The sequence below is a fragment of the Neodothiora populina genome, assembly GCF_041146345.1.
Source record: "Neodothiora populina strain CPC 39397 chromosome Unknown canker_contig_7, whole genome shotgun sequence".
Lineage (NCBI taxonomy): Eukaryota > Fungi > Ascomycota > Dothideomycetes > Dothideales > Dothioraceae > Neodothiora > Neodothiora populina.
The window spans coordinates 1,265,093-1,277,559 of record NW_027191415.1 but is presented as its reverse complement, the minus strand read 5'-3'; the positions used below and the strand labels follow the sequence as shown (position 1 = coordinate 1,277,559).

Sequence of the window (12,467 nt, the reverse complement as noted above, 5' to 3'; positions counted from 1 at the left end):
AAGACAGCATGATCTCTCTTGCGATGGCTGTAGTTCATCAGACATATCCCGTCAAGACCGAACCATCAGACTGTGTCTCGGAAATATGGAAATATTCCTGGAATCTGGACTGTGGAGAGCCATCTTCTACGTCAACTACTACCAACAGTCTCCTAAATTTTGCGGTCCTGTATCATGTTGATATGTAAGGGCCCAGGTGAGTGATGTGATTTGCGGACATGATTGAGGGATGATCGTCGAGGTGGGACTCAAGTATTGGTCTCTAGCTGGTTGATCAAGCTGGTGGACATCGAGCTCTCGAGCCGTCACCCGACCTTGTGCGTTGGTCGAGACTCATACATCTTCATCAAGCTGTGCCAGCATGTGCCCGTGGTCATCGTTTATTGATGGCGTCGTTATGTATGGTACTATGACATGAAAGAGATGATTGCTGCTTTCGAAGCTGGTGAATACCCGGCCAGGTATATGAGTATTGCTTCTACAAGCACGATTGACATATATGGAGGGTGAAGGTGTTTCGCGCTGTTAATGGCAGTGAAAGTAATGCTGCTGAGCACACATAGCAACGGAATCAGGCTGGAACCGAGCACAGTGGTTGTTGGAAGCAGGTTTGACTTGCGGTAGAACTCAACGTATTGGGCTGACCAGCTCTCTCATGCTGTTGCAGACGAATGGGCTACATTCTCTTGAGCTCTCCAAGCTGACATTATCAATGAGTATTGGACCTTGCTGTCACACAGTCACGAAGAATCGATCATAGATAGCAAAACGCCGTCGTGCGAGTCCGTCAGAAGCTTCCAAGACGCTGGGCGCCGACGAATCCTGGACATTCGGCATCACGTATTTCGGAGAAGCACTTGTACTGAACGAAGCAATGAGCTCAGTTTGATGGTTGTTGTACGATGAAGTTAATACTCCAACGGCTACGCATGCGGGCGGAGATAAGCGCTCGTCCGCACCCGCATTATGTGCCTTACAGCGCTGCAGAGTCAACCCCACAGGTGTGCAGTACACATTACTCGAGACGATGTAGTGTACTTTGACCACAGGTCATGATCGTTCGACGATAATTATGGAAGGCAATGTTGGAGTTTGACTCACATGCATATCAGGGCGTGTTCCCTAAGTCAACTGCGGTCATTTGAACCTGTAACACCGGCGAATCTCTGTCGTAAAACTAATTGTATTACAAGGTCATTACTGTCAGGTCGGCCAGCGCGACAGTGTTGCGAACTCAATTAGGTACCACAGTACTCAAACTTTGCTTGATCAATGTTGCAGTTTCCTCCTCAGGCTTGAGGGTTCTAGGGCTTGTCCGGGGTTCCAGACGCATGGCTTGATGTTACAGTCCTGGAACAGCTCGCTTAAGCACTGAGTGGATCTTTAGGATCGCAGCCGAAACCACACATTCGATCAAAGTTCTTGGCATTAATAACAACTTACTTGCAATATGGTTCGTTGAATTTCAGCACGATATTGTTTTGCTATATGATTGGCGAGGGCTTTGCGAAGATATCCATCTCGCGATGTGCAATGCGTACAGAAAAGCCAGGATCAGTGCCAAACACGATGACTATCAAGTGAATCTCGAGTCTAGAACTGCAATATGTGCTTTTTCAGACGACGAATTTGCCCCAATCTCGTCCAGGGTCAAAAAAGTTCCCGAGGTGGTTTTACGGTTCGCCCTTTGCCCTTCGTGGCCGGACCCACTCCCCACAAAGCCGAGCGCTCTATAGGTCTCTATGGGCGTTCGCCTACGCTTACCTCGCCATGCTGTTCGTCCGCACCCCTGTCATGCTGGTAGATACTTGCACCTACTTGAGAATGCGCGAGCAGCGATGCGATCCAGATGTTCCGATCGTTCGAAAGCTGCTACTGTAAAGTACATCTATACATCCACTTCTCCAGGATCTGGTAGCTCGGGTGATGCCTTTACAGTACATCTTGGTCACCATATTGAGATGGGCAATGCGCGTGAAATGCCTTATCTTGATACGTGAGCCAATAGAATGTGTTTCCTATCGTAGAGCGGCAGGTGAAAAAGGCAAGTGGCTTCCAGAACGGCACTAGATCGTACAAGCCTTGCCAAACGGCCTTCGAACTCTTAGCGGAGCAGACCGCGTATGGCAACTCTCCTCAGCCAAGACAATCTAAGCAATGGGCCCTAGACAAGCCTTTATCTTTGCTTTTATGTGCCCTGCCCGTGGCCCATCGGCGAGGTGCGATCAAGTCTCACCTTCAAATAGTCGCACCCGCCCGACTCTTGAGTAAGAGAAACTCATAGTCTCTCGGCTACCCCAAGCACAGCACTCCAGCACAACCGTTGCCTCACGTCTATTCTTCACAGCTACGTGCAAGGAGCAGCGACGGCACCGAGATGTCTGCGCATTACGATCTGGAGAAGAACCCGGTGGACGTGGGTGTCGCTAGCGAGTCCGACAAGCACCCCTCATATATCGCGGAGGATGGAGCCGTTCCTGGGGAAACCTTCACATATGGAGATGGCTTCTATGCAAAGGCACAGCGTCTGGCAGGAAAGCTCAAGATTGAGCAGAGAGGTATCGAGCGAGTCCCTGAAGATGAACGTACCGATACGGGCTTTCGCGCTCTGCTGAACGTGTCGACTATGGTGAGCACCCTCAGTCCTTGAATAAGTCGGATCAAGTCATGATGCTAATACATACCTCAAGTGGCTCTCGGCCAACATGGTCGTGTCTTCTTTCGCCATTGGTATCCTAGCGAAGACCATATTCTACCTTGGCTTTGTTGATGCTATCCTCGTATGCCTCTTCTTTAACATCATCGGCATCTTGCCCGTCTGCTTTTTCTCTACTTTTGGACCAGTCTTTGGTCTGAGGCAGATGGTGCTCTCAAGGTTCTGGTTTGGCTGGTGGGGCGCAAAGCTCATCGCCGTCTTCAACATCATCGCATGTATCGGATGGTCTTCGGTCAACTCTATTGTTGGAGCCCAGCTTATCCACACCGTCAACACCGACGTTCCTGGATTCGCCGGTGTGATCATCATTGCCATTTTGACCTTCGCCATCACTCTGTTCGGCTACAAGATCGTCCACGCCTACGAGTTCTACAGCTGGATCCCGACCTTCATCGTGTTCCTCATCACTCTTGGTGTCTTTGCGCACACTGGTGACTTCCGCAACATCCCGATGGAAGTCGGCAAGGCGGAGATGGGCCACTGCTTGTCGTTTGGTGCCACGGTCTATGGCTTCGCAACTGGCTGGACCAGTTATGCTGCTGATTACACCGTTTATCAGCCGTCCAGTCAGAGCCGTGTCAAGGTCTTCTTCTGGACTTTCCTTGGCTTGATCATCCCCCTTCTCTTCACTGAGTTCCTGGGTATCGCTATCATCACCGCTACATCAATCAATGGCGGAGTTAACATGTATCAAACTGGATACGACGCTTCGGGTACTGGAGGTCTCCTTGGTGCCGTTCTTATCACCCACCTTGGCACATTTGGCAAATTCTGCCTCGTCCTCCTTGCTCTCTCCATTGTCGCCAACAACTGCCCCAACCTCTACTCTGTCGGTTTGACTGTTCAGATCTTGGGTCGCTGGACCCAGCGCGTTCCACGTTTTCTCTGGACCGGTATTGCCACCGGATGCTATATCGCCATTGCAATTCCTGGATACTCTCACTTTGAAGACGTCCTTGAGAACTTCATGAACTTCATTGGCTACTGGCTCGCCATCTACGAGGGAATTTCCCTATGTGATCACTTCGTGTTCAAGCGCGGTCTCAAGGGATACGTTGTTGGTGACTATGACAAGCCTGCAAATCTTCCTCCTTCCTTCGCTGCTGTTGTTGCTTTCGGCTTCGGCATTGCTGGTATGGTCACCGGCATGTCGCAAAATTTCTTCGTTGGTCCTATTGCCCTTCAGGCTGGTAAGGCACCTTTTGGCGGCGATGTTGGGTCCGCACTTGCTTTCGCTTTCTCTTTCACGATGTACCTCGTCTTGCGCCCTCTGGAGATGCGCTACTTCAAAAGATAGATATGATTTTAATGGTATTGCCTGTTACGAATTGGACCTTCAGAGTCCCAGGCTGCATTTTTGGTGGATAAATGGTTACCAAAAATAATAACACTTTCCTCTTCACTTTTGACACACACACCATCTACTGCTCAGGCTTTGCATATGCCTTGATCTGCTTGCTCTCGCTTTGATGTCCTCGAATTTAGGCAGTTACAACGAGCCCATGGTCTTGCCTACAATTCTGTCGCAGAAGGGCAAATACTGGCTATGCGCAGAAGTCAGAACATAGGCCGGAAACATAGTGTACTGTACAAGATTCGATGGCCAAAAGGCTTATAAATGGCAAAAGGAACCATCGTCTGGTCTTATGCCTTCCGTGGGTTCTTCTGGGTCGTAACAATCGTGGACTTCGGACAAAGGCTACGCCCGTATAGCCGAATGGCAGACGGAGGTTCAGGTGGTGTGATCGTCGTTCGTTCCTTCTACATTAGTTGCGATCTATGACTCCGCATTTCCCCATCTAGCAAACTGCCTTTTCCCACGTGTGTTTGACTTCGTTTTTGCACTACTCTTCTTACTTTGCCGTTGATGTCTTTATCCTCGTATAAGGTGACACACCTTGAAGTATCTTACGGTAGCTAACACTATTTCTTATTGATGATCCTCTCATGCCACTCGAAAGCGATGTTTCAAAGTTGAATAATGTTGAAAGTTAAACTTATCTTCAAGGGTTCGTTATAAAATTGGCTCAATGCAGACTTTCTTGCCACAAAGACGGCAGGGATAACCTTGCGTTTCGTACCTAGATGTCTCAACATGTAGGTGACTGTCGAACACATGACGGTAGGTAAGGTACCTTAGCTTCATTACCTATGTAGATCAGGACCTCTACTACAATCATCCCATACCTCCGGAATATTTCCTCTTTCTCCCACCACATCTAAGCAATTTCTGGGGACTCTGGACAGCGCTGCCAAAGTTTGATAAAAACGAGAAATCATCTGCGCGCGTGGTGTGGCGTGATGTAGCGTGGTGTACTACTCGAGCTTATAGTATTTGAGATGCCATTATTATTCACGGTAGTCCGGCTGAGATGTTCTCGAAGAACTGCCATAGGTCTCGGTACGTCGCTGTGCACGTCGGGTGCTCGCCTTATATATATCATGAGATGCCATGTTGTTGTAAACGTGTAGGTCTGGAGCGTGGTACACGTTGTACCGTTCGAATGATCGTTGCTGAACATGTAGTTGCGGAGTCTACTCCTGCGAGAAAACTTCATATAAGCGAGAGTAAGAACGTCGTAGGACAAAGACATTCCAACGCTGGAAACGTTCCTGACAACAGAACACATGGGTTCATGGCTTCACTCACCCTCAGTGGCATAGACAAAAATGACACAGCGCGATCGAGAAGATGAGCGCAGGACGTTGTGGAAGTTATTTCGCGAGGCTCGAGTCTTGCATTGCAATTCATTCGGACCTGTATGCTGTTCGTACAAATAAGACAAAAATTACTCACCGTCCACAGCTCATGACGTTGATGGAGTGAGACACGTGCAACTGGACTATAGGTAATTCTGGAACATAATCAATGGTGGCCGTTGCGGATGAACGGCGAAGACGTCCCAGATTCGTAACGGTCAATCCGTTTGTGACGGTGCGCCAGTCCACGCCGTCCTCACAGATATACCAACACAATGCAAATCTTGTATTCTTCATCTCCTTCGCCAAAGTCTCCTTGCACCTTTTCATGGCAAGATGGAAAGGCACTCCCGCATAGCCCAAGGTGACAAAGTGGCCGCGGGGCCTCGTGTGCTTACGTCTTTGGTGAGCTTCATCTCGGTCACCATTATTGCATACTGCTTCAGTCGCCGAGTGGTTTACATTCGAACATGGACTCGATTATCAGCAGCGACTTGGTTGCTTCTGATCACATACATCGACGCATGGGTCTACACCGTCAGCACAAGCGTGCTTGCTAAGAACTTCGCTTTGGATCGGTCAGAATCGCTGTGTGATGTGGCGATCTTGTTTTGTGGGTATTTCTATTTTCAGTCATATGCGACGTTCGCTCATGTATCTTCTTCGGGCAGGCCTCTGCTTCTATTTCTCGAGCAGGATCGTAAGTCATCAAACGGACATTGATCTCGCGTAGTCATGGAGCTAATGCAGCCTTAGTTCATGTATCTATTCTTCGTTGAAAAGGCTGTAAGTGCTCGAGTCCCATGTCACTTGCCTCCTTGTAATTGACGTGTGGAATCTAGCGCATTGTACGGCACCCCGCGAAGAGTAGAATGAAGGACCGTCTGTACCTTTTCAATCTGTGTAAGTCATCTATCCTTGAGGGTGCACGAGAAGACTGAGCTAACACGAATCAGTCGGAGTGCTAGGTAGGCTTATGAAAACACATCATTTCTTAAAGGGATAGTACTTACCTTTCGTAGGAGTGTACGGCGCCTTCGTGGTGTTATTGTTCGTATAGTGAGTGGATCGATCCCTAAACAACGAATCAAGGTCTAACGATAGCAGCCGACTGCACAGGATAAATGAGCATGGCGAATGCGTCATTGGTCTAGGACGACAAATTCTTGTTCCGGCTCTGATTTTTGATACTGGCGTTAATGTAGGATTCTGAAGTTCTGTCCTAAACACGTTGCTCTACTGACGCTTTGCAGATCTACCTCACTATACTTTTTGTTGAACCCATCAGAAGTATGTGAATCTTCGCAGCACAATACACCAGCATCTGACGCAATCTAGAGCTCCAGTCCTATGGCAACGGCAGCAATCCCGAACTACGAAAGATGGCTATTCGCACACTCATCGGCATGGTTGCGACTTTGCTGTCAACATTGTCCAACATCCTGACCATGACTGTGATCGTGGCCGAACGCGCCTGGATGTGCTTGCTGTTTTGCAATTTTAACGGTGAGTGCTTTGAGGTCGTCGAACATTACTGGATTCTTGTACTGACCTCAGATAGTTGTCGTGTGCATTCTTAGCCTCTACTATATCACACACAAAAGTAATGGAACCGGCACGCGACATATTGCTAGGAATGTGCCATTGAAATCCACGCCGGGATCAATGCCTAAAAGCCAACCAGCGGTTTCAGTCGCTGCAACATCTTTCTACTCAAATTTTGCACATCCAGACGACTTGCCAGGTCTTCTACCAGATTATGCCAGCTCGAGTGGCAACATGCCTACCATGACCACATCGTGCACGGCGGATCATGCTTCGCGGAAGACCGTCCCAAACGGAGGGATCGAGGCGTTGAGGGAGGTTGAGATACATAGTGATCTTGCGGACGACGTAGTCACGTCTCCCAAGATCCCGTGAGGATTTCAGGATTTAGTTAAAAACAACAGCCACCCATAGCAGCGACCTCTCTCCGTCAAACATGCGCACCACGAGCTGCACGACATGTTGCAGGAAGTATGGAGAACCAAAATCCAAGCCATGAAAGCCAACACAACATATTTAGTCCACAATCACTGCGGTCGGACATTTGCAGATTCGAGTCTGCGGCGATGAAACAGCATATTCCTGCCATGACCGACAGGAGCATAGTCTCAATCGGATGACAGTAGAAGAACATATCGTCGAGATGACACAAAAGTCCGCAGCCATTCAGAAGACTGCGAAGCAGCGAAGACGTTGATGGCATCGGTAGCTCATCTGAGCATCGAAGAAGTACGCTAAAGGTCTCCCAAGTCAGAATGTTATTCTAGACATCATGATGGCAGAGTACTTGGCCAGCAGAATGACCTTGGAGTCGAAGGGCACAGGGGAAGCACAGTATCGGCGACGAAGGCATGTTGACACGCCGTTGACATGTCGAGCATTCTACGATGGTTGAACGCCTCGTGGACTGACGTGAGTATATCCTCTGAGCACGCTTTTTATATTTCTGAGACACAGTATGTCCTCGATGCCAGCATTGGTCATATGATGCTCTATCATCTATTATCTAAATCACTGAGTCCATGTGCTCGAACCGCATATCAGACTTCACATCTCCCCTATCGTCCCGACTCACAACTTCGCTGCCTGCTCTAGTGTTGTCCGCAACGCTCTCGTCTTCTATATGTTCTACGAAGGTACAGTAGGTAGTAACGTCTTCCCACGCGCATTGTCGATCCTAGCGCATGTCATGTTCGGTCCGAGCTTCGGTACACGCGGCACCTCACGGCTGTCGCTCCGAGGGTGTCGTGTGACCTATCTTATCTTGTATTATTACTGCAAGGCATTTCGTGCTTGCGACGATGCATTATTTTGCTGATCTGGCGAACGTGCGGTGTAGCCTCGCGTGCTGTGACTCTGGCGAGTCTTTTGTTGTTTATGGGTCTTTATTTACAGGCTCTTCGTTGATGTTTTCTTCGCCGAGACATAAAAAGCGTCTTCGCTCTATAGCACAGCGTTTGGTCTAGACAAGAATTATCGATATGAAGGCGGACAATCATCCTCATCATGGGACGGAACGCCGTCTGCCTGTCCAGCAGATGCTGGTGCTTGGTGAGTTCACAGGCATCGAGTCAATGCCTCCAAAACAAGCGGTTCTAATAGACTGTCGCAGCTTTGGCTAGATTTGGAGAACCTATTGCATTCACGTCTATCTTCCCATATCTCCCAGAAATGATTGCGTCGCTCCATGTGTCTGAAGATCAAGTGCCGAAATGGGCTGGTATAGCTGCATCAATGTTCCCACTCGCTCAAACCATGACCGCGGTGCCCTGGGGTCGCGCCAGTGACAAGTATGGGCGTAAACCTGTTATTCTTCTAGGTCTGACTTCAACGATGATTACGAGTTTGCTCTGGGGATTCAGTCGGTCGCTCCCGATGGCCATTGTTGCGCGCGCACTTGCTGGTGCTGGAAATGGTAACGTCGGTATAATGTATGTTGATGTATTCTTTTTTGCTTCTGTACTGCTGAGCTCACATTTGTCAGCCGAACATCCGTTGCAGAAATGGTTCCGTGGAAGGAATTGCAGCCCAAGGCTTTCTCCATCATGCCGCTCGTGTGGAACATAGGTAGTATTTTCGGTCCTACCATGGGAGGCGCGCTCGCGAATCCCTTTCGAATTGAGCCCGGGGAGCCTCTGCCGTTGGATGCGAGCTTGCTTCAGAGATTCCCTTATGCATTACCAAACATAATAGCGGCATCGATCTTCATCTTTGGTATTATCATAGGGATCTTGTTCCTCGAAGAGACTCTAGCTGAAAGACGTGATCAACGAGATTATGGACTGCTGCTCGGTGACGAACTGAAACATGCCGTACGCCGTAGCGTTTGCAGTATCACGAGAACTTTCACCCGCACCACCGACGACGAGCCTCAGCGCGAGCCTTTGCTGAAGCCCACCCTATCCAGCAGTTCTGCCACGGATGAAGAGACCGGTGTGGTCTCGAAGCCAAAGGATGTTCCCCCTCCACCAAGCATTCGAGAGGTTCTTCACTACCAGTCGATCATGAATTTGATAGTATACACTTTGCTTGCACTGCACAACATTGCCTTTGATCAATTGATCCCAATCTTCATGCACCATCCTAGGCAAGACCAATCACATGGAAATCCAGCCTTTGCTCCACCGTTCAGGTTCTCCGGTGGGTTCGGTCTTGACTCGCGTCACATTGGTCTTCTCTTCACGCTCTACGGGTTCTGGGGCATGTTCGTCCAGTTCTTTGTGTTCCCACCCATTGCCAGGCGATACGGTGTGCTCCGATGTCTGCGGATCTGCGCCGTGCTCATGCCAGTCGTTTATTTCTTCGTACCTTTCACCGCGCTACTGCCCAGTCAGACACTCCAGCAGATCGCCATCTTCGGCTTCATGGTAGCAAAGGGGTGTTGCACGACCTTTGCATTCCCCAGCTCGACCATCTTGCTCACCAATTCGGCGAGCAGTCTGCGTATCCTGGGCACGCTGAACGGTCTAGCAACTAGCTGTGGCGCACTAGGCAGGGCGTTTGGTCCGGCGATCGGAGGAACGGTGTTCACTCTCGGCATACAACGAAACTTCATCATCGCACCATGGTGGCTTCTATCTGCTATCGCCTTTGTATCTGCGATCCCTACCTTTTGGCTTGTGGAGGGCGATGGCTTCGGAGGCGACGACGACGACGTCGAGGACAGTGACGAAGAGGACGTGGCAGACGAGGACGATCAAGGGGCTTCGCGAAAGGCATTGGCTACAGCGACTGCGCAAGAGGAAGAGGAGGAGCAAGAAGAGGGCTACGGCGGAGTCGGCCCACTGCTCAGCAGGACCAATACGGCGTCTTCGATAACTGGCGCGTCGGAAGACGGATATACTTCCGATGGCGCCTCGCGCGACCAGATCCGGCGACAGACATCTGGGACACTGCAGCGGAAGACGTCGAGGAAGATGTCGGCGCCGATAGGCATGAACGAGCCGATCAACAGGAGGTATTCGACTTCTCTGGGTCAATCGTTTGGCAGCGCGGGCAGCTATCCCGGCTGAAGCCTTTTTTTTGGGTCAACATACTGGTCGGGAGAAACACGAAAATGGGAAAGAGACACGAGAGGCGTTTTGGAAGGACGTGAGAACTCGGATACGTTATTGTGATGGCACAGCATGGGATTGATGGACAATGACTGGAATTGGCGACGACATGTGAACAGGACAGCCATTTAAGGACGAACGAACAAGCCGATCACACGAATAGCGTGAAGATCCAGCACACGTGCCCGAACACCGTCACGAATGGGTTATTGCTACAGTAGTACGTCAGCGCAAGCATCTCATAAATCCGTAGTCTTCAATGCCTGCCAGCCATCGATACTGTCTCGATGGATATGACGATCGTAGCTTCAGTCATGTATGTACTGTACAAATCTATGGTCTACGACATCAGAAGCCGATCCCCCTGGATGATCGACCGTCGGCGACCATTCTACTTTAGCTTACCACGCGAGAAGCCGAGTCAACAGCACAGCACAGCACACGATATCCATCACTAAAGCCAAAGTGGCCACGAGTAATGAAGTGTCCGTGCTACAGGCCGGGCCTTCGCAAGGGGAAGATCCTCTTGCGTGTGCCTGATTCGGGAGGGCGAGACCGCAGCAGCCAGAGGAAGAAACAGGAAAAGGACAAAGGAAAAGCGCGTGTCGTGTGTCCCACATTTACAGTCTCCGGACAAAGAAAGAACAGAAGAGCCAGAACCTCACACGGACCAAGGTACCGAGGGCTGCCTACTGTACTGTAGCGGGTAGTGTGCTTTTAACCGTAGATCATCAAGAGATCGGTGACAGGGTGGATAATCTGGTGTTTTGGCTATTTATTTATGTTTGTTTTTGTTTTTATAGTTCTTGGTTCAGGTACTTGTTACAGACTGAATGGCTGCCTGCCTGCCTGCCTGCCTGCATGCTGGGCTGCTTGGCTGGCTGGTCGGCGGCTCTTAGAGTTGGTTGAAAAAGAGAAGAAATGGGCGAGGGGATATTAATAGTATACTGTACAGTGCGGCGTCCCTTTTCGGTTCGACCGGGGGATGTGTATTATGAGAGAGAAGGATGAAGGAGGGGAATGCTGAACCAACCCGCGGAGTACAGTAGAAACCAACAGTACTGTACAGTGCATGTGAGGCAACCTGTCTCCCCTCTCACGCTGCGTCTCTATGTCCTTGTCCGGGCGACTGCTTTGCCAAATCCAGAGACTTGGTGGTGTCCAGGTTCAGGCCATGACCCTCCTGCGATCCTGGTGGCACGGCAGAGAGCGAAAGTTGATTTCCTGTTGCTTGGCGATTGACAGGGGAATGCGCGTACAAGTGAGCATCCGTCTTTCCCACAACTGCGGGTTGGCGTTCCTTGGATGCAGCTGATGAGGTGGTGGAGTGGAGACGAAAGAAGAGTTCTCGTAAGGTACAGTAAGGTAGGTGTACAACAATACGTACAGGGAAGCACGGCTACTTTAAAGTCATGATTGATTACCATATTGCACGGTAGAGTCGTCACCAGAGGTATAGCAATAGCAATGGCAATAGCGACAGCAATAGCAATAAACAAAAATGCAGTCTCTCTCGCTGGCTGCACGCGTGTGTCGTTCTAGTTTTCTAGTAATTACTAGCAACCTAATGCCAAAAGAATCACAGAAGCTAAAATAAAACGCGCCCGATGATACTTTGCGAACGGTTCCCCGATGACATCGACGCATATGTCGAGTGACTAAAGATACTCGAAAACCTGGTAGACTACTATAATCATCGTATCCTCAAGTCCACAGGAGTAGTAGTACTTTCGTATATACACATGTAATCCCCATTTACATTTCTGGACTGTAAAAATCACCCTCCCACCCGCGCGCGCCATCGTGTGTTCTTTATTTTCTTGACTCCTTTCTTTTCTTGATTGTATACTTTTGACCGGACTGTTTTCTTTTCTCTTGGATTCGCAAAAACCGCAACGATTCAGACAACGACGACAAAGAAGACAACGACGACGACGAGGTCCGAGGCAGCA

At 49.6% G+C, this 12,467-nt stretch overlaps 4 protein-coding genes across 4 annotated transcripts; 3 read left to right on the top strand and 1 right to left on the bottom strand.

Annotated features, from left to right (window-relative positions):
- Positions 1-2,377: 2,377 nt before the first annotated feature.
- On the top strand, positions 2,378-4,013 carry AAFC00_006468 (uncharacterized protein; the record flags this gene model as incomplete). Its single annotated transcript, XM_069346429.1, has 2 exons — positions 2,378-2,629; positions 2,691-4,013. The coding sequence occupies 2 exons, from the start codon at positions 2,378-2,380 to the stop codon at positions 4,011-4,013; spliced, it is 1,575 nt and encodes a 524-aa protein (XP_069197641.1).
- AAFC00_006469 (uncharacterized protein) lies at positions 2,450-2,707 on the bottom strand (the record flags this gene model as incomplete). Its single annotated transcript, XM_069348422.1, has 2 exons — positions 2,450-2,624; positions 2,685-2,707. The coding sequence occupies 2 exons, from the start codon at positions 2,705-2,707 to the stop codon at positions 2,450-2,452; spliced, it is 198 nt and encodes a 65-aa protein (XP_069197642.1).
- Positions 4,014-6,798: 2,785 nt separating the features above from the next.
- On the top strand, positions 6,799-7,336 carry AAFC00_006467 (uncharacterized protein; the record flags this gene model as incomplete). Its single annotated transcript, XM_069348421.1, has 2 exons — positions 6,799-6,922; positions 6,978-7,336. 2 exons carry the CDS (start codon positions 6,799-6,801, stop codon positions 7,334-7,336), a joined length of 483 nt encoding a protein of 160 aa, XP_069197640.1.
- Positions 7,337-8,442: 1,106 nt separating this feature from the next.
- On the top strand, positions 8,443-10,473 carry AAFC00_006466 (uncharacterized protein; the record flags this gene model as incomplete). The annotated part of the gene is made up of 3 exons (XM_069346428.1): positions 8,443-8,512; positions 8,574-8,892; positions 8,946-10,473. The coding sequence occupies 3 exons, from the start codon at positions 8,443-8,445 to the stop codon at positions 10,471-10,473; spliced, it is 1,917 nt and encodes a 638-aa protein (XP_069197639.1).
- Between the last annotated feature and the right edge of the window lie 1,994 nt (positions 10,474-12,467).